The 22,634-nt window shown below is 43.9% G+C and overlaps 3 protein-coding genes across 4 annotated transcripts; 1 reads left to right on the forward strand and 2 right to left on the reverse strand.

Annotated features, from left to right (window-relative positions):
* The first annotated feature begins 60 nt into the window (after nucleotides 1-60).
* On the forward strand, nucleotides 61-1,263 carry LOC129016202 (late cornified envelope protein 3A). 2 transcript variants are annotated; one of them, XM_054455341.1, is made up of 2 exons: nucleotides 61-123; nucleotides 760-1,263. In XM_054455341.1, exon 2 carries the CDS (start codon nucleotides 781-783, stop codon nucleotides 1,063-1,065), a length of 285 nt encoding a protein of 94 aa, XP_054311316.1. In that variant the 5' UTR covers nucleotides 61-123; nucleotides 760-780; the 3' UTR covers nucleotides 1,066-1,263. The 2 variants fall into 2 exon arrangements, with proteins under 2 accessions (XP_054311316.1, XP_054311325.1); XM_054455350.1 differs by lacking the exon at nucleotides 61-123 and adding an exon at nucleotides 137-198.
* A 5,163-nt stretch (nucleotides 1,264-6,426) lies between these two features.
* Nucleotides 6,427-6,741, reverse strand: LOC129017201 (late cornified envelope protein 3B). The gene has a single exon (XM_054457461.1). The coding sequence runs from the start codon at nucleotides 6,739-6,741 to the stop codon at nucleotides 6,454-6,456; it is 288 nt and encodes a 95-aa protein (XP_054313436.1). The 3' UTR covers nucleotides 6,427-6,453.
* Nucleotides 6,742-19,450: 12,709 nt separating this feature from the next.
* Nucleotides 19,451-20,512, reverse strand: LOC129015660 (late cornified envelope protein 3C). Its single transcript, XM_054454032.1, has 2 exons — nucleotides 20,436-20,512; nucleotides 19,451-20,013 (listed from the first exon to the last, which is right to left on the reverse strand). The coding sequence occupies exon 2, from the start codon at nucleotides 19,994-19,996 to the stop codon at nucleotides 19,727-19,729; it is 270 nt and encodes an 89-aa protein (XP_054310007.1). The 5' UTR covers nucleotides 19,997-20,013; nucleotides 20,436-20,512; the 3' UTR covers nucleotides 19,451-19,726.
* Between the last annotated feature and the right edge of the window lie 2,122 nt (nucleotides 20,513-22,634).

Here is a 22,634-nt window from a genome sequence, read left to right on the forward strand (position 1 = left end):
TGTGCATCATAATACCCAGGATATGCTGTGCATCATAATACCCAGGATAAACGGGCTGAGGCCCTGGGTTCCTCAGTTCACAATCACCTCAAGAAGAACCTTCTCCTGCCTCCACCAAACCAGGTGAGCGTCCAGCTGGCGAGAGGACCTGGGCTGAAAGGGCTGCGCAAACCCGTCTATGCTTCAACAAGGAGAGGGGTGGAGGCAGACAGGGTGGAGGAGGCAGACAGCCTGCGGTGGGGGGCAGGGTGGGACTGGGATGGGAGATGGACGGGATTGTGAGAAAGACGAGTCTGCCAACCACTTCAGGGGCTCCGCGATGCTGCGACCTCAGGACACTCCCTTCTTCATGTGCCCAGAGATGCGTTGCCTCCTCACACCCTCCGTGATGTTCACACTCCTCACAGGCGTCCAGAGAGACGCTACCCTGCAGGGTACCCTGTTGTGTGCACAGGACGCCTGCAGGGGGCGCTGTTTGCATCTGGTCCGGAGGTGTGACAGGCCCCACAGGGCGTGCGTAGAAGCCCCAGAGGCCCAACCAGGAGTGTCAGCTGCCTCCCAGGCAGAGGAGAGGGCCGGAGGAAGGGGCAGTATCAGGCCGGTTTAACTTCAGATCACTTTGCATTCCCCTTCCCCAGGTCTCGGCTAGAGGGCAGACTGAGTTTAGGGGAAGGGATCCACAATTAAACCAAAGCATGAGGAGGCCCTGGCCTGAAACCTGCATTGACACGTATTTTGCTTTGCTTTTGTTTTGCCCAGGCTCCCTGACCTCCTGCCCAGATGTCCTGCCAGCAGAACCAGCAGCAGTGCCAGCCTCCGCCCAAGTGCTCCTCACCCAAGTGCCCTGCAAAGAGCCCAGCACGGTGTCTGCCTCCAGATTCCCCCGGCTGTGCCCCAAGCTCTGGAGGCTGTGGCCCCACCTCCGAGGGTGGCTGCTGCCTGAGTCACCACAGATGCCGCAGATCCCACCGTTGCCGGCGCCAGACCTCCAACTCCTGTGACAGGGAAAGTGGTCAGCAAGGCAGGGGCTCCAGCTGTGGCCACAGTTCTGCGGGCTGCTGCTGACCTGAGCCACCAGATTAAGTAAAAACATTTGAGAAAAGAAAGTGCCAAAATGACTGGAACTAGCCCTAGCCTGGTGCATCTTTGCTCCTGTCCCCTCTTTCTTACTGAGGTGTTCCTTGAAGAGTTTCAGATACTCCCCCCAGGGGATTTATCCTGCTGGTCTCAGTGTTTCCCATCCTTCTTTAATATCCTTGTGCTGTGAAGAACAAAGCTGTGCTTTCTCGTTGCACCCTCTGTCCAGTGTGTTCCTGTCTGCCCTACAGAGGCTGCCCCACATTGGGTACATAGGCCTATCTTAGGAACAGACACAAGCGGGTCATACACCCCTCAACTCATAAAACCCTTTAGGGGAGTTGTATATTAGGATGGGAATCAGGTGAGCAGTCTTTCACGAGGTCAAAGACAGAAGCATGAGTTGGGAATAAACACAGAGCTCTGGAAAGCAAAAGGAATGAGCTTACTGGGCCCGTTCAGATCCTTCAGAAAACACTTCGGCAGCTCAACCTTAGGCATTGCAGAGAAGAAGAGGAGAAGCTCCAGACAGGAGCAGGTCCTTGGTCTTCTGGTTCCTCCAACTCTGATACTCTGCAGTCTTTATTACCCAGGACCACCGTAGCCCCCAGAGCTGTGGCAGCAACTGGAGCCTCCAGAATGCTCTGGTGGCCATGTCAGTGGGATCTGTGGGCACATGGTGACTCCGGTAGCAGCTTCCCCCAGAGCTGGAACCACAACAGAAATAGACTGGCAGCAAAGAACCAAAAGGATACTTGAGGGTTAGGCACTTGGGAGGGGGCTGACAGTGCTGTTAGTTTTTCCTTTCAGGACATCTCAGCTCAGTGATCCCTGGAAGAAATGAAAAAGTAAATCATTGTTTTCTTTCTTTTCTTTTTCTTCCTTTCTTTCTTTCTTTTTCTTTCTTTCTTTCTCCCCTTGTCCCTCACCATCTTTCTCAGACCCTGACCCTATGACCCTAAGCTCACAGTTTTGATAACCTAAGGGCAGCAGGGAAACAGGGCCTTGGGCAGGGATGAATTGGCTCAGGGTGTTTGCTGATCAAGATATTCTCTCTTCCTACTTTGATTTAGAATCAGAAAAAAAGGAGATGGGACATGGAGAGTGATGATGGTGATGGGTTCTACTCCAAGTAACAGCTCTTCAAACTCTAGCCCCTCAGTAGGAAATTCAACAATTATTCAGTAGATGCCCAGATGTTTTCTGATAGAAGGGAACCAGGAAGTCCCTATAATACCCAAATATCTGGCCTTGATCATCAGGACTGTTGAAAACTAATTGTCAATTGTCTATAATATTTTATTTATTAATTAATTCAAACAACAGGAGTTGAGGACACAGTTCAGATATATGTTGACACAAAGGACTCAGAAATGTGTAAAATATGGTTCCCATCCTTGAGATGCTGACTGACAAGTCAGCAATCCACTTATGAGCTGGAATGATATGGACTATTACATCAGTGTGTGGGAAGTCCATAAATACTGGGAGAAACCTTGAGGTGTCTAGGGAAAAACAAAACTAAAAAATAAAGGCAAAATGAACCAGAAATGCTGGAATTAAAATCAGAGCCACCAATTAACAATCTAGATCTGTGACATGACAGACTTTCAAATCTAGCAGTCTAGATCCGTGACATGACAGACATTGCTTCAGCATTTACTTGACTGCACTGTTGATCAAAGAGATAGGAATGGTTCAGACACAGGGATGCTTATATCACACTGGCCAAAACACTTTAGGAAAAAGGAGGGATTGAATGATAATTGATGGGAGAAATAATAAAGTGATGGATAATAGTGTTAATTAAGTTTATTTCACCAGTGTTTCTGCTGAATATAAATAGCAGCTGTAAAATATTTTCCCATTGCATTTAATTTTTTTTGTAGGTGGAGTCTCACTCTGTCTCCAGGGCTGGAGTGCAGTGGCGCAATCTCTGTTCACAGCAACCTCCCAGGATCAAGTGACTCTCCTGCCTCAGCCTCCTGAGTGGCTGGAACTACAGGCATGAGCCACCGTGTCTGGCTAATTTTTGTATTTTTAGTAGAGATGGGGTTTCACCATGTTGTCCAGGAATTAGATAATTATTTGGCATATGTAAATAACTTTGATATCTTTTGGTAAGACATCATTATTGCAGCAATAGTTCTGGACATTCTAGTTCCATAAAGGTTATAGGAGCGGCCACCCTCTTCAAAGCTTGAATACATTACAACCATTACCAAAATCTGAGTCTTTTCAAAACACTGTGGGAATGTTAATTTATACTAGGGCTTCAGCAATATGTGGAGTGAACTGACAAGAGGGTGAGGATTTGGCTAATATCTATTTGTGATGGTTTTAAAGCATGGTTCAAAGTTTTTTGACATTCCTCTCATTTAGAAGTTAGGCCTATGTCCACTTACCTTGAATCTAAGCGAGCTTGTGACTCCTTTAACCAAATGAATACGGTTGAAATATGCTATGTGACTTCAAAGGCTGGGTCACAAAAGGTCATGCAGATTCCACCTGGTCCTCTTAGGAGGCTGTCTCTGGGGAAGCCAGTTACCATGTAAAAAGTCTGGCTATTCTAAGACCATCATGCAAGACAGGCCAGATGTAGGTCCTCCAGGTGACAGCCCCAGAAGAGGTCCCAGCTGGCATCCAGCATCAACAGCCAACAATCTGAGTGAGCCTTCTCGGATGTCCAGCCCAGTCAGCCTTCAAATGACAACAGCTCCAATCAGTATCTGATGACAAATGCATGAAATGAGAATTGCTCCGCTGAGTCCTTTCTGAATTTGTGACCCATAAAATTGTGAGAAAACCAAGATGGCTGTCATTCCACATCACTTAGTGTATTGTTTCACATCACTAAGTTTTGAGGTGATTTGTTATGTAACAATAGGATACCCGCTGATTTTCTGCCATCAGAAACTTACCTTCTTCCTTCTAAAGTTGTTAGCTCTGCTGAGGTGCCAATAGCCACTAGATAGCTTTCTTAGTCCCCCCAAAATTCAGCGCTTTCATGCCTTAATGTTTTTCCAAGGCTAGGTTTATACCACCTACACTGACACTCATGATACACAGGATATGAGAATCCACCTGAATGCAGAGCAAGGAAAATGTCAGCCTACAACATGCGCAGTCAATGTCTGCTCCAAGTAAAAAGAAACTTCATCTGTTCCCATTGTAGCTACAATGCCTAAAGCGGCACCTGGCATGGGAGATACACTCATTGTTGGGAGAAAAGCTGAGTGTTGGGAGACAAGCTGAGGCAGGGCTTGGAACATGTCTGGGGTCCAGGGTCTAAAACCCCTCGTGGCCTCTGGAATGTGTCTAGACTTGCTGGCTCCTTGCTTCTAGCATTCCCATTATTGCAAGTAGCCATATGTTTCAAAGAAAATGCTAAACCATCACAGCTGTAGCTCATTCGCTTAATACATCGCTTCCTTTCAACCCTCACATCCTCACCACCTGTTTCTTTGTTTGATCACAAATAAATAGCATGGGCTCCCAGAGCTCGGGGCCTTTGCAGCCTCCATACTAGCGTTGGCCCCCTGGTCCCACTTTCTCTCTTAACTTGTCTTTTCTCATTCCTTTGACTCTGCCGGATTTCGTAGCCCCCCCAGCCTGGTGTTGGGTCTGATCACCCCAACACTCCTCAGATGTTTGTGCAATCTCAGTCTCTATGCACCCTGAAATGCACACAATTCCTATGAATTTTAGGCCAACTAGCTTCATCAATGCTTGTGGCTTTGTATGTACAACTTAGCTGAATGTGGGACTTAGGTGTTCCTGTAAGGAGCTTGCCCATCCTTTTTCTTTTTTCTCCGTTATGTGTTTTAATTCTGACTTTTAAAAAGTACTTCCCAAGCATGTCTTAAGTGTACCAGAGCAAGAAGCCTATTACATTGATTCAAGTCTACTCAATTTAAGTTTCATATCTCTGTTCACTTTCTCAGAGAACCCTTCTCAGCCAGTTAAGTGATTTGACTAGCAGAACAGATTTGACTTCAACTTTCAGTTATGGTTCCTTTTGACACTTTTCGTTCTAGTTTCTTAAGAAATAATGTGTCCAAGTATATTGGAGCAAAACTGATTTCCAGTTTGCCACTTTTAAAAAATGAAATTTAAAAAAAGTATTATAATTAGTTGAATTCCCAAAGTATCATATAGGTTTTATTCTCTGTCTAAAATGTTCATGCTCAAACTCTGATTTCCCTCAAAAATTTCTGCTTTGACTGTAGCCACAGCTGTATGGTTTATTTTCATCTTTCTGAAGTTATCTGAAGAACCATCATGGCTTGGGTTGAACAGCCCCCTGTTTTGCAACATTATTTCCAAAATCCAGCTATCAAAATGAAGCAGCGCTGATGATTCACATCAATCACTTTGGTTTGGAGTAGAGATAAAACATTGCCATATTCCAGTGCTGGGGCAGGAGCTCCCCAGTTAGTGTCCAATGGTAACTATAATATGGCTGTGTCTAATTATTGTTGACTTCAAAAAGTAACGCATGACAGAAAATAATAATAATAATGAGTTCAATTCTATCTCAAATCTCTTAAAAGAAATTTACAGATATGAAATCTGTACCCCCGGAAACATTCATCGTGTCCTCTTTTTTCTGTTTTCTCAGAGCACAGAGCCCCTCATTAGCATTCCCGTCAGAGAAAACTTCAATTCCAATTGCTTCAGAATTTACTGACTTCAGCTCACCTCCCTCTGTAAAGTCCATTATGTGCAGCTTGACTTGATCTTCATCCTTCAGACCTTTCTTCCTGCCTCCACACCCTCCATCCTCTTTGGTCTCATTCTTTTCGATATTCTGATTCTCTACACCACCCTCAACAGAAAATGTGGGCTCCAGGGTCAAATCACTCCTCCCACAGTATCATCCAAGAAAAGTCAGGCCTTTTTTAAGAGATTTTCACCAACCTGTCTCAACACCTCCCCTTTCTCCTACACTTCTATCCTCAAATCTCCCACAGGGACCCCCTCCATGAAGAAAAATCTGACCCTTTAATTTTCCAGCCACAAGCCAGTAGTATTCTGGATGCAGGGTGTGCTAGACCTTCAGGAGCTGAGGGAGGGGAGACCCACTGAGCAGCCTTCTGTGGAGCAGAGTGAAAGACAAGTGAGATACAGGTGCTGTTCAGAAGCTTTATTTCTCTGCATAATCAGACACAAGTGATAACATTGTCAGGAGGAAAGGAGGCTTCCACGATCTTGGAAAACACATGGGTGGAGACTTTTGGAAAAAGCACAATTCTTCCCCATGAGTGAATGATTAATTAGGATGTCTAAGAAAGGATCCATCAAGTTGGGACTTTTCCTTGGTCCTTGAGATACTTGTTTCCTCTAAAGTCACTTGTCTCAGCATCAGGAATTAGGTCAGCAGCAGCCTCCAGAGCCACAGCCACAGCCGGAGGCGCCGTCTTGCTGACCACTGGCCCTGTCACAGGAGTTGGAGCTCTGGCGCCGGCATCGGTGGGACCTGTGGCGTCTGTGGTGGCTCAGGCAGCAGCCGCCCTCAGAGCTGGGGCCACCACAGCCCCCAGGGCTTGGAGCACAACAGGAGGAGGCTGGAGGCAGACACTGTGCTGAGCTCTTTGGGGGGCACTTGGGTGAGGGGCACTTGGGGGGAGGCTGGCACTGCTGCTGGTTCTGCTGGCAGGACATCTTGGCAGGAGGTGAGAGCCTGGATAGATAAAAGGAAAAGGTCAACGCAAAAGCTCCAGGCTAATATCTCCTCTACGAATGGTTTTATGAAGCCCTTACTCCTAAGACCAGTTGCTTCCTGAGATATACACTTCAGAAATAAAAACAGAAACTGATCTCAAGTAAAACTGGCCTACTAAGACATTTCCTTCCACTTTTCCCTCTTCCAGAAAAGAATGCTGATGTCTTCTAACTGGGTCCCAAGTCCTCCCGTCTTCACAGAAACACTGATGCCAAAGCACCTAATTGAGTAATGATTCTCAAACAATATCACTGGGCATGTATGCATCTCCCAGGAAAAGGTGGAGAGAATGCTGAGAGCCAAGGCTCTGGTGTGTCACAGACTCCCATGCACCCCAAAGAGGTTTCTTGCTCACTGCCCCTTCCCCTACCTTCAGCCGCCCTCTGAAGTCCTCTTCCTGCTGTCTGTACATCTGACACCTCTGCTTCCCCCTTCCCTAGTAAAATCTGGGCTTATCTTCCCCAGACACCCCCAGCTGAGGGTCCCCTGCTAGATACTTGCCAGATACAGAAGATGCTGAAGAGGAGAAGGCTGTTCTCTAGGAGGCTGTGGATGAGGAGCCCAAGATAAGAGCCTTTTTATCTTGTGCAGGGTTAGTGATGCACAGCCCAGGCATTCTGCTTTCACAACAAAGGGAGGTGGCAGAGCCAAACACTCCCATCCCAGGCCTCCAGCATCTTGCTTCATGCTTGCCAAGATGCCTGGCAAGAGGGAACCAGGAAGTCTTGATGACAGATTTCCATGTGCGTTGGGGACCTGTCATTTCTTCTCTTTTCACTCATTCAGTTCAGATGCTTTAGTTTGAGCTCTGCCCCTTGCATTTTGAGGGAGAATGTAGAGATGCATATGACACATTTCCTGACCTTGAGCCTTTCAAAGTTAACTGGACTAACATCAGAGATGTAAACATATGTGTCTGATATGATACCATGTGATTCGTCCTGGGTATCCCAGGACATCTTTTTTTGGACATCACTTCCCTATTCCTCTGCATATTCCCCAGGGGCGTGCTTTGTTGAGATGTAATTGGCTCCTGACTCTTGGGGATGTTGGGTGGTCTGAGATTATTGGACCCTGGGAGTGAGATGTATTAGGTAATGAATGGAGGATGGGACACGGGCCCTGTCTGGGGCAATTGGGGCCCTTAAGAGAATTAAGGTAGGATTATATGAATAAGCAGACAAAATCATTAAGGAACATACAATAGTTGAGATCACAAGACTCTTACTTAATATGAAAAAAGTCAGTTTGCCCATATTTAGCTTCCCGTGGGATATATGATACTGATTATAAGCAAATAAAATGGTCCATGAGCATAAAATATGTAAGATAACTGGTGTGAGTCATGAACATGATTTGTTCAATGTATTGCTGATGATGAGGTTAGTGATGGTAGTAACATCATGTGCATCACATTTAATGGAACAAACCTTATAAATTCTAAGGTTTCTGTAGGATGACATATAAAGTCTGATGCATATTTTTCCCATTCGATTTTATAATAGTTTTAGACATGAATTTTTCACTGAATTCATCTCTATTATTATAATACCTGAACTTTGCTATTTGTTTCTAAAAAATTAAAGTCAGAAGTATAACAGAACATTAACTTAAATGGTAATTTTAAATAATACATGTTTATGGTAAATGCCTGTTATTGCTCCCTGTACTTGATAGTTTATGGCTTTTAGACAACAAACTCCTTATCAGAGTATGCACTTTACAACTTACCCTCTTTAAAAAATGGTGGGAGGTGGGGGGCAGAATTCTATGATTTATTTTGAGATATTTAAGAGAAAGTGAATCGTCTCTAGGAATGTGGCTTGGGAATGGAGGAAGAGGAAAAGGATTAGACTTGTCGTTGACTCTCTGATATTCTTCTGTCTGCAGAGGCCTCTTGCTGAAGGGATATTTTTGGGCTTACGCTAGATTTCCATTTCTTTTACATTCTTTAGAACCCACCAATTGCTAGTGCATTGGAAGAAATTACTCATGATGGTTGAAATGGATACTTTCTCATTCCATACTGGTGAAGCTGAAGAGTAACACAATCTGTTGAAAAATTCAGTTAAAAAATTACTGGGGTTTAGACTTTGCTGCAAATCTGAACATTTATTTTTCTTTATCTTGTGTTTGTCATAAGCAAGCCTTGTCCTCCCAACAGAGCAAGCATGATAGCCATTTTCCTGCATGGGTTGCAACCCTGAGTCATTGGCAGCTGGGGGAGGTAGGAGGTGGAAGCGTTAATTGAGAAAGAAACATAAATCACACATTTTCGGCAAGTCTCAAAGGAACAAAACATCCTTGCCAGTGACATTCAATATATCGTCTTACCTCTGTTTTATAAAACACAATGGATGACTGTTAGGCTTTCCTCCAGCCCCATTCTTGACTGTCTGTCTTGAAAGCCTCCTCACAAGACCTGGAGAGCTCATTAATCTCCCTTCTACCTTAGTGATTGTTCCTGTCACTCACTATCCTCCCCCTGAAATCAGGTGTCCACAGTCCTCACACGCACAGGATTTGTCCCGTGATGACAAACAGTAGCTATAAGATCATGATCTGGTCACTTCCCCTATAGCACAAGGGCACCTCCCTGAGAATCACTAGTCCCAGGAGTCCCATCCTGAGGAAACTTGGCTTCCTGTGGTCCAAAGACATCAAGGAAATACAGAGATTGCTCTGGCTGGATGAATCCAGGAAGAATTTCATGACTTAGTCATTCCAATTGGTACTATGGGAACAGGTACTGCAGGAGCTCAGATTTAGCTCCTTGGAGTGCATTTTGGACATTCCACATCAGCAATCAAGGATGAGTAAACAAACAGAATTCTTCTTCCTCTGCTTACAACTCACCATTCCTTCTCCATTCTGTTCCTGCCATGTCTGTGACAATCAAATTCCATGGCAAGCAGCTAAGTCATTCTTAAGGAAAATGGGAAGCAGTAGCCAGAAAGTGCCATATACTTCCAACATGCCTAAGTTTCTTATATGGATTTGAATTTTTCCCTCAGATTAAATGGTATTTTGAGATATTTACACCTCTCTATTCTCCTGAGAAAGCTCTGGTAGGACCCAGTGTGTAAGATGTTAGACTCAAATTTTCTTCTTGTATTAGGATGTTGGCTGAAGTCAAAAGATGAAAATAGTAGATGCCTCTTATCCCCACATACTAAAGTAACCTTAGGATAAGCTGCTGAAAATCTCTGCAAGACTTGCTAGGAAAAAAATAGAACTCTATTTCTCTGGTACCGCTATATATTTGGAAGGCTGAACTTTGGTGAGAATTTTTTAGATAGGGAAGTTATTATCCTAAAAGACAATGTTGTAGTCTCCCCCTAATCTTGTACAGGGGAGGGAAACTGGTTGTTCTCCTACAACAGAAGTCACTTGAAATGGCAGGATTCACAATGACAGCTTGTAGATGTTAGAGATTCCTTCAAGAAAGGAAGACAGCGTTTTTATCCCTCAGCAGAACGTCTGCTGTAGTAGTAGACTTGATGTTCTAACCTCTGAGCCTATTGTTGAACAAAGAAAAGGAACTGAAGGGATAGAACAGGACATTGAGACATAACAGCAGATGACATCTAAGAAGGAAGCCAGCTTCCACAGTCTTGCTAGTGTTGTGCTTAGGATGGTTTTCTGTTGGGCAGAGAGACTTCATTATCGAGAAGCTATGGCTGGTGCCAATGAAGTTAGGAGCTTAGGTAGTATCTGAAGGGTTAAATCTGACTGCTCATCCCATGTCTGGAAATCATGCTGTTAGGAAAATCCTTGACGATACTCCAGGACTCACAAAAGCATCCTATAAGACAGCCTTCCTGCAGAACCTGCCACACAGAGGGAGGAGAAACAGCCCTCCTGCAGAAACTGCCAACAGAGGAGGCTAGTGGTACAGTCACATGTGTAATGATTCCCCCTCCCCTTTTCCATCTCCCAATACAACGGAGGAGGAAGGGGTACTGAGGAAGAAGGTGGAGGGGTGGTAGTGAATGAGAGAAAGAGCCTATCATATTCCCCTTACAACTCCAGTCTCCTGGGAGATACCTGGGCAATGCTTGCGTGCGAGGGAGAATTTGAGTTTCAAGTTTTGTTCAGAATTAAATTTAGCTGGTCTGGACTTTAATATCCATAGAAGTGACTGACGAAATGTGGAATTTCCCTGAGGTATTTTCAAGAGAGATTCAACAGAGCATAGGAAAAGACAATGCTTCATGTGTTTATTGTACTGACTTTAGACTGTTCAATACATAACTTAGTAGGCTCTTAGGTTTTTACAAGATAGGGGCAGTTTTGGATTCTTCCACCCTTTCTAGCATCAATCAAATCAATAAATGCCAAGATTTCAGGCCCCGAGGACAAACCAGAAGCAAGTTCAGGAATGTTGGTGGAAGCTTCATAATGACCACACACAGGTACTGTAAAGGCAACTGGAAGTAGAAACTGGGTAGTTACTGGAGACACGATGGGGTTTGGAAGGTCAGGGAGGAAGTCTTTCACGGATAGGAGTATCTTAGGAGATCAAGAGGGAGGACAGGTGGTTGGGGGTTGGTTGGTGAAAATATTCATGTGCTACTTACCTGTAGTCCATGGGGAAAAAGGAAAACTCTCTGGGAGGCAATAGAAGACCCTGACCAATATGACCCTTGTCAAATTCCTTTTCTTCAACACCTGCCATCTCTCTTGCCAATTCTTTGCTACAATTATCTTTTACCATGTTTTCTTTCAACTTTCTGCCTATCCTGAATGTGGAGAGAGGAGTGGACATACTAGGGGCATGAAGGGAGTGTGCTAGGTCCCAGGCAGCTGCATCACTTTAGTGACAGATACTCTGTGCTCAATGAATATACTTTGGCACTGAGGGAGGTCTCATCTCCAGGGGGCTTGGAATGGACACAGTCTTGTTCATTGTGGGATGCAAAACTGCAGCAGAGTGGTTGGGGGAAAAGTGAATGGAAGCATTGAAAGAGCTCAATGATATTTGACAGAGAAAATTGGGAGTGGGCACCACAAGAGTGTTCTGACTGGAACTGCACCTGGGCATTCTGTTGAGTAAGGATCTTTCTGGTAATAAGACCTAAGAAGGGATTACTAAGACAAGGATACGCTGAGTTAGAAACCAAACATTTGTTGATGCAAATGGCTTTGAAACACAAAAGATTAGGATTTATAGTACATGCCCAATTCTCAGACTATTAAGAGTGAATTCTACAAGGACATTCCCACACTTATCATCTTTACTAATGTCCCATGGGACTTCTCCACCAAGGAGGAGCAGAGGTGAGGGAAAAGGAAAATCACCACACTGGGAAGAGGCTTCTCTCTTTGCTTCACTGGATCATCCAACCCTGCTCCACTGTGGTTTTCAGCGCCCTGGTCACTGCATGAGTGACAGCATCCAGAGGGCTGATTCTGTGCCTAGTGGGATGTGTAAAGCCTGTGATGGCTCAAACAGGAGGGTTCTCCAGAGCTGAGGCTATGGCAGCCCCTAGAACTGAGGCTAAGTGGGAAGAGACTGCAGTGGACACTGAGGAGCAGGTTTGAGTACCCACTTTGAGGGACATTTGGGGGAGGCTTGAAGCTCCTCCTAGTTTTACTTCTAGGACATCTTGGGAAAAGTATAGTGACTATAGATGAAGTAAAAAGAGAAATAATAATAGGTAATTGTATTAATTTTTAAAATTGGATCTTTTTATGTTTATTTCAAAGCATATGTGGCTTTGAATCCACAACTTAGGAAAAATTCCCGAGCAGAGGAGAGCAGGAAATAGAAAGTAACTTGGGTTGAGATATCCTGATTCCAGTGAGGACTGAGCAAACCTTAGAGCTCTTTTTCTATTTTGTTTTGCAGGCAAGAAATGGGTGGTGGGATTGGGAGGGGTGAGAATGTGAGTCTCGTTTAGGAGTCAGCTTCTTTGCCTCTGTAGCCCCAAGGCCTCTGCATCTCCATGGCAGGTGTCAAGAGTTTTGAGGGGAGTGGGGATTCAAGAAACCCAATGACTATTCACATATCTGTGCCTCAGTCTTTCTGTAGGTCTGCAATTCTTTATTTTTCATTCATTAACATCATTCCTTCTTTAAACAAGTTACATTGAGATGGTGACACTCACTGTGCTGGGCAAAGCAGATACAAGACTGAAGAAGATACCATCCCTACCCTTAGGCTGATGGGGTAGTGAGACTGACAGATAAGTAGGAAACTAAGCCTGAGCCAGGAGAGGGTGCTGGGATACAGTGTGTGGAAGTCCCCATGCCTGAAGTCAGGGTTTTGGGGCATTAGTCCCTTTTGGTTCTGTACTGACTCTGAATAAATGATGAATCCAGATGGTGTCACCTGCTGTCACTTTGGATTGTTCATTGGATGAGTAAGATGTGGAGCCTGTATCCATCCAAGGGCAGTAAACCCAGGCATGGCAACTAAGAGAAATTTGTGGACCCAAGAAACATCAAGGAGGTGCCAAGGAGAAAGAGACAATGCTGAGGTCGAGGTAGAACAGGGCTGAGGGGAGCACTGGGGACATGTACAATCTCAAAGGCAGAGAAATTTTCTCATTAAGAGCATCTGTTTTGGAGACAGGAACTTCCAGGTTTTAATCTTTCCCTGCTTCTTCTAATAGCTGCATTAAGGTAGAGATGTCTGAGGCAAAACAAATCTGTTTATATGGAGGCAAAATGACCCAGGAATATCACAGGTAAATTCAGAGACAAGTATAAGAAATCTACAATGGCGTTGGTAATATGCATCACGGATTAACATACATTTAAGGAACGTTGTGTCAGGATCTTAGTGACTGTACTATTGATTCTAAGAGACCCAGGGAAAAGAGTGATTCAAATTGGATGGGATGACTAAAAGAGATTTGTCCAAATAGAAATGGTAATTGATGGGTGTGATTATAATGAGGTTAATATGATCACCATGAGCACCTGATACAAAGTGGACCAAGGTTGTAGAGAGAGCACTAAACTCTATAGTACTTTTCCAATGTATTTATTATAACAATAGATATATATTTTACCCTGAATCATGATATATTAAAAGTATGTAAAAATGGAATACACATGTAAGTTTCAAACATATCCTAAAATGACAAGGTTTTGATAAAACATTGTTATTCCATTGAATGTGTCTGAGTATCCTGATACAGGGAAGGGTATAGGTATGACCATTTTTTTTTTATTTGCTCCATACATTATAGCTAAGTACCAAACAGAAGCACTTTTAAGATACTTGGGTGAATGGGGTTGTTCACTGAGAACTGGGAAGTGAGAAAGGCACTGGGAAGGGACACGGACTTTTCAACTTTTAAACAAACATTTCACCATTGGAATCACCCACCCACCCCTTGCCTCACTAATCTCCTACCTTTGATGTGGAAGCAACCTGACATTGGATGTCCTTTTTGTATTCACCCAAAAAATGATATCCAGTTCTCAAAAGTTTGCCCATGATGGGCGCCCTCACTGGGTTTAGCCACCCTTTACCAGCATCTGTCAAGTGCTCCAGAGTGGGAATCCAACTGAATATAGAACCATCTTTCTCTAAATCTGCTGACAGGCCAGGAAACCAGAAGATGTCTCCAATGGACCCACTGAAACATAAGCTCCCTGAGAGGGGACTTCATCTTGTTTCACACTGATCTAAACACCTAGACCAGTGCCACATAACTACGTGTTAAGCAGATAAATTATGAGTGAATGGGTGTTGGACTTGGTCTAGAAGTCATAACACAACATTCTTTATGTCTCCTGGGCTGATTTTATTTAAGAATTTCTCAATTTTTGAGTAGCAAGTGGTTGTTTTAGTGAATCAAAAGTCTATATAATAGGCTTTTATAAGTCCTACAGCTATGGTAACTTCTTAAAGAAATCTTTCTTAGCTAGTTGAATGAGTAAATGATGAATCCAGCCGGAGTAAATGATGAATCCAGATGGTGTCACCTGCTGTCACCTGGAATGGTTGATGGGATGAGTAATATTTGGAGCCTGTATCCATCCAAGGGCAATAAACCCAGGCATTGCAACTAAGAAGAATTGAGCTGGGCGTCGATCTAAACTCATCAGAGCAGTTCTGACATCAACTTCCTCATAGGATCCCTTTGGGTACCTTTTTCATCCCAATGAGTTAAGAAAATAAATATCTATGAACACAGAAGAGGGGAATAATTTTCATTTCCCTATTTCCCAAGAGCTTGGAAAAAAAGCTTCTAAAATTTAATATATTCACCTATTACTGGATACATTAATTTCTCTGTTGTATCTAGCCCTAAACTACTCTTAAGATCTGCTCTTTCACTTTGGCTCAGAGTTTATGAGGCCTCCTTGGATTGCTAGTATTTTCCTGATGAGCACCAAGGCTTGAATTTTTACTGAGTCTTTCTCCAGTTCATTAACATTCTCAAAATTGGTAGTGAAAGTGAATTGTTCTTTTAGCACGCATCAAAAATAATGATTTTAATCCTGTGGTGCAGCTGAATACTACACTCTGGGTCCAAACTCTGGGAAGCGAACTCCTTAAAAGTGTGATTCATATGGTTTGGCGGTTTAGTGCTGTATAATTCAAACAACAAAATACTGTGGACTAAAATAATTTCAAAACAAATCCATTGTTTACTCACATCTCTTAAAACATTTCAGAAGAACTCAGAACACCACAGTCATCAGGAGCATAGGCTTCTCAGCAAAACTGCCAAGGTTTGCATGGCAGCTGTTGGGAGACCCTGGACACTCATTCCATGATGATTCCCATCTGTAAAATGGGACAAGGGTTGTATGTAACTTGAAGGACTGCAGTGAGGATTAAATTATTAACTGTATGTCAAGCCACTGGCACATCATGAGTAGTATGCAAATCATTGACCCCACGAATATATCCAGTTTACAACTCCTGCAATGATCAGATTTTTATTTTTCTTACTTCCTCTAAGTTCCTCTCAGTGTATACCTACTCAGACATCTCCATTTCTCCCCTTGCACCCATCAACTATTCAGCTTTCAAGGATCCCTTCCTACCTCCTCAACACCCAGATCTTCCATATAGAAATAAGGTGAACATTCCTCCCTGCAGCCATGTGGCCTTCTGTAGCCTCTTTCTAGCAGCAATACATAAAGTCCTCATGGTCTCCGTATGAGTGGAGAGAAGTGTTGTCTTTCATTCTTCTCATCCTGTGAAGCATTCATCTGGGAGATAAGGAGTGCGAGAGCAATGGAGCAGCCTTGGGAGGGGCAATATAGAAATGTAGGTGGGAAAGGGAAACTTTATTTTGTACAGAGTGGGACATAAGTGCTGCTAAGCACTGACCAGAACATGGATGTGGAGACAACCATGAGGGACAACCAGGGAGACCACTGGAGATCATTGACAACCCTTGTCAGGATGAACTCAGGAGCTCAGACCATGGGCAGGAGGTTAGGAGCAGGTACATCAGACTGAGGTTAATCCTGGGCACTTAGGGTCTCTGATTCCTCTAAAACTGCTTATCTCAATGCACTGCCCAGGTCAGCAGCAGTGCCCAAAGCTCTGGCAACAGCTGCAGCTGCCAGTGGGTAAACTCACAACAGTCATGTCTCTAATGCCTTTGCCAGTGGAAGAGACAGCACCTGTGGTGGCCCAGGCAGCAGCCGCCCCCTAAGAGTTAAAGCAACCCCTGGAGCTGGAGCCATAGCAGGAGAAGACTGAAGGTAGACTAGACATGGGACTCAGACTGGGTGGGGAACTCCGGAAGCCTTTGGAGGCTATCCTTGCTGCTCGTTTTGCTGACACGAAATCTCAGAAAGCATCAATGACTCCAGAGAGCATACAATAATGCAAATGAATCTTTGTAATGTCTCTTCTCTGATGTGTGTACTTCTGCACTAAGAAATATAGGGAGGAGGGCCGAGCGCAGAGGCTCACGTCTGTAATCCCAGCACTTTGGGAGGCCGAGGTGGGCGGATCACGAGGTCAGGAGATCGAGTCCTTCCTGGCTAATACAGTGAAACCCCGTCTCTACTAAAAATATAAAAAATTAGCCGGGTGTGGTGGCAGGCGCCTGTAGTCCCAGCTACTCGGGAGGCTGAGGCAGGAGAATGGCGTGAACCTGGGAGGCGGAGCTGGCAGTGAGCCGAGATCGCGCCACTGCACTCCAGCCTGAGTGACAAAGCGAGACTCCATCTCAAAAAAAAAAAAAAGAAATATAGGGAGGAAATGAAAATCAATTTGGTGTTAGTTTATCCTGGAAAGATGTTCTTTTCTCTCTGGTCACCTGCTACAAAATGATACTGGGTCTTTTCTAATGGAGCACCTGAGGTGTCCTATCTCCATGTAATCACAGAGGAGAATAAACCTGTTTGGGTAAAGCTTCCTTGATGATGTCTGGTGAGATCAGTGCATCTCTCAGAACATATATAGGAAGAAGATGAGGGTGTGCTGAAGATTCATGACCTTCACAGTCACAGGACACCTGATAAATCCCAGGAGGGTGTCCATTAACCCCACACTCTTCCTGCTGCCTCCATCCCATACCCTCTGCTTCCTTCTCCCCTGATGGAATAAGCCTGGGCTTGTCTTCCTAGGTCTTCCAGCTCAGGTCCTGTCTCCAGCTAGACATTCATCTGATTTCGTGGCAGCAAGAGAAAGCTTATTCAAAAGAAGTCCATGGTCTGGGAAGCCCAGGACAGACGTGCTAGATTGTGAGGGGCAGCATGAATGGGTTGCTCGGGGAGATGACAGCACCAAACACCCCAGCCCAGATCCAGGCCTTCACCATCTTCCCAGGAACAGGATGGCATGTTTGACACCGGAAGCCCTGGTTCTCACTTGTACACCTTCCACCCAGGCCTACATGTGTGCTTAAAATATGTCGTGCTCCATGCATTGTGGTGGAAGGTAGAGTTCAATATGACACATCACCTGACCTATAGAAATTAACTATAGGAGTAATTACATAAATCAAGTAAATCAAGAAAATAGGGAGCCTGCTTCCATGAGATAAGTACTGCAATGTAAATGACTACCCACAAAGTCCATGGTTCTTTGCCCATCTACTTTTTTCTGTAATGTTCCCTTAGGAAAATCAAGCACCAGATGTGATCAGCACTTGCTGTTGGGGTGGTGACTGAGCTAAGGATGCTGGACATTCAGAATGGGCTGTGTGTAAAACAGATGGAAGCATAAAGTCAGCAGAGATGAGGACTCTTGAAAGAGCCTCACTGGTACCCAGGAGGTAACATAGGCCCCTGGGCAGGAGAGGAGGAGAGCCAAATGAATACCCAATTGAGGGTCAAATATGGAGAAGGAAAGTACAACAAGTGGAGTGCCAAGAGTCACAGTAAGCACATTAAAAAGGCATGGCCTTCCGTCAAAATCCAGGGAATGTGTGCTCTTTATTTGAAGACGACCATGAAAACATCGAGGGAGAAGTCCTTCATCTGCTTGGACTCGAAATAAAGTCCTGCAAGCATGCATGATAATGGAAGGGCTTGATGAAGATGACTTTGGTATGTGTTGCTGCTTTTGAGGTTGATGGTAGTGATGGGTGCATCTCATGTAATGGAGCTGACCTGATCATGTCTATATTTTGGGTATGGAGAATTGATGCAAACTGAATGCTATTTTCCCTGTGAATTTCATTTTAATTTTAGATAAATTTCTCATTCAATTAATCTCTAATATTAAAATAAGTACCTTTTGCTAGATATTTTTCAAGATAAATCAGTCAGGCTGCAACCAAACTTTATACATATTTAAATTAAATTATAATTGTCAACAAAAATTAAATTGTATTCACTATCGGGGTTATAATTTTTGTCTTCTCATTCTGCCTGACAGTCTACCTGAGTGAACTGAAATAGTGATGCCCATGGGAGCATAAAGGCACTGGGCCGTAGGAAAGAGGGTGGCTCTGAATGTGGACTGGGGAGAGGGTACGTTTAAGTATTGATATTCTCAGCAGCATTTTCCTGCCTCTAGCACATGACTCTTCTCTGTCTTGGAAGCATTTTCAGGAATTATCCCTTGAACTACTCTTGAGTGGCCACTTTACTCATAATGTTAAGGGTCCCTTCAGTGGCCTCTGTCCTGCAAAGAGACATTTAAAAGAGATAGACCAAGCACTTTCTCATGGTAGCCAGATTATGGGGCTGAATATAGCTGAGTGGTCACTTTTGCTTCTTAGGAGTAAAGTCTGTAGGCATTGGGATACAACAACAGAGGAGTAAGTTCTGAAGTTTCAGAACACCCCAGAACTGTAGTGGGGGGGGCCTTTCTGTTCCTATGGAATGCAGCAGATGTCCACACATGAGTTTCTCCATAGCCCCAACCCTGATGCCTGGCTTGGGAGGCTCCATACTCATCCTGGTGATGGTGCCCATCAACCTTTCCTCCCCTCCATGAGGTGCTCCCAATTCCTGGCCCCTCTGTTTGTCATCAGAGCAAAAACTACACAGGTCTGAGGCTGAGCAGGTGTCCTGTGATGACAGAGGGTTGGCTGGGAGAACACAGCTCAGCTACTTGCCCAGAGCATGAGGTCAGCTCTCTGGGGTCACCTCTACCAGGGGTAACACACTTAAATCTCTGGTTTTCTAAGGTCCTGTGAGGTCAGGTGACAGGAGAACCTGGCCTGCATGGATGAATCCTGGATAGTTTCCTAACAAGTGAGACACCAGTGGTAATGAGAACAAGAAGCTTTATTTTTTGGCAGGGTTAGGCACAGGGAACTGCCAATCCTTGGCAGGGGCAGGGATGAGGGAACTGTGAGATCCTGGACATCAGACAGGAAGCACCTTCTGCGGACAGCTTGGATACTCAACAGGAACACCCCCAGCTCAGCTTGTGAAAACCAGAACAAGGTATCTGGAAAAGCATGCATCAGGATGAGGCTTTTCCTGGGCCCTTGGGATTCTTGTTTCCTCCAAAGATCACTTGTTTCATCATCAGGATCCAGGTCAGCAGCAGCCCCCAGAGCCATGGCCACAGCAGGAGCCCCTGCCTTGCTGACCACTGCCCCTATCACAGGAGTTGGATCTCTGGCGCCGGCATTGATGGGACCTCTGGTGCCTGTGGTGGCTCAGGCAGCAGCCACTTTCAGAACTGGGGCCACAGCCCCCGGAGCTTAGAGCACAGTCAGAAGAGGGTGGAGGCAGACACTGTGCTGGGCTCTTTGGGGCACACTTGGGTAGGGGCTGGCACTGCTGCTGCTTCTGCTGGCAGGACATCTTTGCAGGAATTTAACCTTGAACAAAATAATAGAAACATTTGAGCCCAGAACCCTCAGACCATCTCCTTATTTTTGGGTTTGTCACACACTGACCCCCTTGATGAAGCCACTTTCTAAGCCAAGATCTGTGGGAGAGAAATGGGAATGTAGTAGAGGGAACCCTACACATGCATTTGGATAAAGCATCCTCAAGAATGTAAAATGGATCTACGTGCATTCCTGACAACATGCTCCAAACAAGAATGTGAAGGAATCCTAAGGTCCTGCGGCTTTTGCAGCTCACGGGTCCCTGACATGTGCCTTAGAGTCTCCTTATTCTCCATCACCTCCCCCACTGCTGCCCACTGTGGGCCTCTTTCTGTTGGCTCCATTTCAGTTCTGGGCCTCTCTTTCCCAAACACTCCCAGCTGAGGATCTGTCCCCTGCTGGCCACTCACCAGATGCAGAGGAGGTAGGAGAAGAAGGCTGCTCCTAAGGATGCTGTGGATGAGAAGCCCAGGGTAGGAGCCCTTTTATCCTGTGCAGTATACACGATGATGCACAACCTGAGTATGCTGCTGCTTTCACAACCAGGGAGGTGACAGCACCAGACACTTCCCAGTTGCCTGCTTCCTCAGCATGTACCTAAAGGTGTAATAAGATGACCCCTGTGTCTTCCTGGGCACATGCCTAAAGATTTAATAAGATGGAACCAGGATGTCCTCATGACTGCAGAAGTACTTCCCACTCTGGTCCACCCTGAACCTCCTGCCCACCTCTGCTTGTTCATTCACAGGCTCTGTTCGTTTTACTTCTTTCAACAGTAGTAGTACGGAGATGTATCGGAGATATTTCTTCCATTGAGCACCTTACAGCCTAAATGGACTATCACTCAGAAAAGTAAATATATTTGATCTGACAAAATAAGCACTATCACAGAAGTGTTTAAAAAGACTTCAAGCCTAAGACCACAGCCTTTGTAAGTCAGTCCTCTATTGCACTGATGGTCCCAAAGGGTGATGGTTTTCAGGTGTTCTCCAGGAATGACAGCTGGACACACTTACCATTTTTTGTAATAAGAACACTCAAAGTTTACTCTTTTAGAAATTTTCAAAAATAAAATACATTGTTATAGTCATCATGCTGTACAATAAATCTCCTGAACTTATTACTCCTGTCTTATTGAAATTTTGTATCCTTTGACCAACATCTCCCCAGTTCTTCCCCACTCCCCAACCCAACCCCTAATAATGATGATTTCTACTTCCACGCACTTGAGTTTTTAGGACTCCACATATAAGTGAGATCACGAATATTTGTCTTTCTATATCTGGCTTATTTTACTTAGCATAATATCTTTCAGGTTTATCCATGTTGTCACAAATTAGAAACTTCCCTTTTTATATAAGGCTGAATTGTATTCCATTACACTTATATAACATTTTTTTCATCCATTTACCCACTAAAGGACACTTAGGTTGATTCTATATCTTGACTATAGTAAACAATTTTGCAATAAATATGGGAGTGCAGATATCTCTTCAAAATACTGATTTCATTTCCTTTAGATATATACCCAGTAGTGGGATTGTTGAATCACATAGTAGTGTCATTTTTAATTTTTTAAGGAAACTTCATACTGTTTTCCACAATGGCCATACTACTTTACATTCCCACTAATCCTGTAAAAAGTTTCCCTTTTCTCCAAATCTTTGCCAATACTTGTTATTTCTTGTCTTTTGATAATAGCTATTCTAGCAGGTGTGAGTTGATATTGTGTTTTTAACTTGCATTTCCCTGATTATTAGCGATGTTGAGCACTTTTTTATATATACTGTAAGCCATTTGTATGTCTTCTTTTGGGAAACCCCCTGTGCCTACTTTTTTAATTGGTTTATGTGTTTTCTTGCTATTGAGTTGTTTGAGTTTCTAAAATATTTTGAATATTAACTCCTTATCAGATGTGTAGTTAACAGATGTTTTATCACATACTGTAGGTTGTCTCTTCACTCCATTAATTGTTTCCTTTATTTTTCAGAAGCTTTTTACTTTGATGCAATCACATTTGTCTATTTTTTATTTTGTTGCCTGTGCTTTTAGGGTCAAAATTCAAAAATAATATTTGCCCAGGTCTAATGTCAAGAAGTTTTCCCCCTGTGTTTTACTCTGGTAGTTTTAAAATTTCAGGTCTTGTGTTTAAGACTTTAATACAAAATCAACATACAGAAATCTGTAGCACTTACTTACACATACCATAACAAACTATCCAAAAAAGAAGGTAAAAATCCCATTTATAATATCATCCAAAAATACTTAGGAATAAATTTAACCAAAGAAGTGAAAGATCTGTGTACTAAAAACTATAAAACATTGAGGAAAGAAAATGAAGACACAAATAGAAAGATATTCTATGTTCACAGACTGGAAAAGCGAATGTTGCTAAAATGTTCATACTAGGGGAGACGTTAGAAATATAATAGAATAGGAATTCTCTGACTCCAGTAGTCCCACCACATAAATCCAACTAGCAACCAACAGCAGACAAGAATACCCTTGTAAATATCTCAGAACTTGAAGTGAGACATCCCCTTGGACCACAATACTGAGAAAAACCACACACATAGAGCAAGAGGAGGTTTTACTTTGACCACACTGTC

The sequence above is a fragment of the Pongo pygmaeus genome, chromosome 1, assembly GCF_028885625.2.
Source record: "Pongo pygmaeus isolate AG05252 chromosome 1, NHGRI_mPonPyg2-v2.0_pri, whole genome shotgun sequence".
Taxonomy (NCBI): Eukaryota; Metazoa; Chordata; class Mammalia; order Primates; family Hominidae; genus Pongo; species Pongo pygmaeus.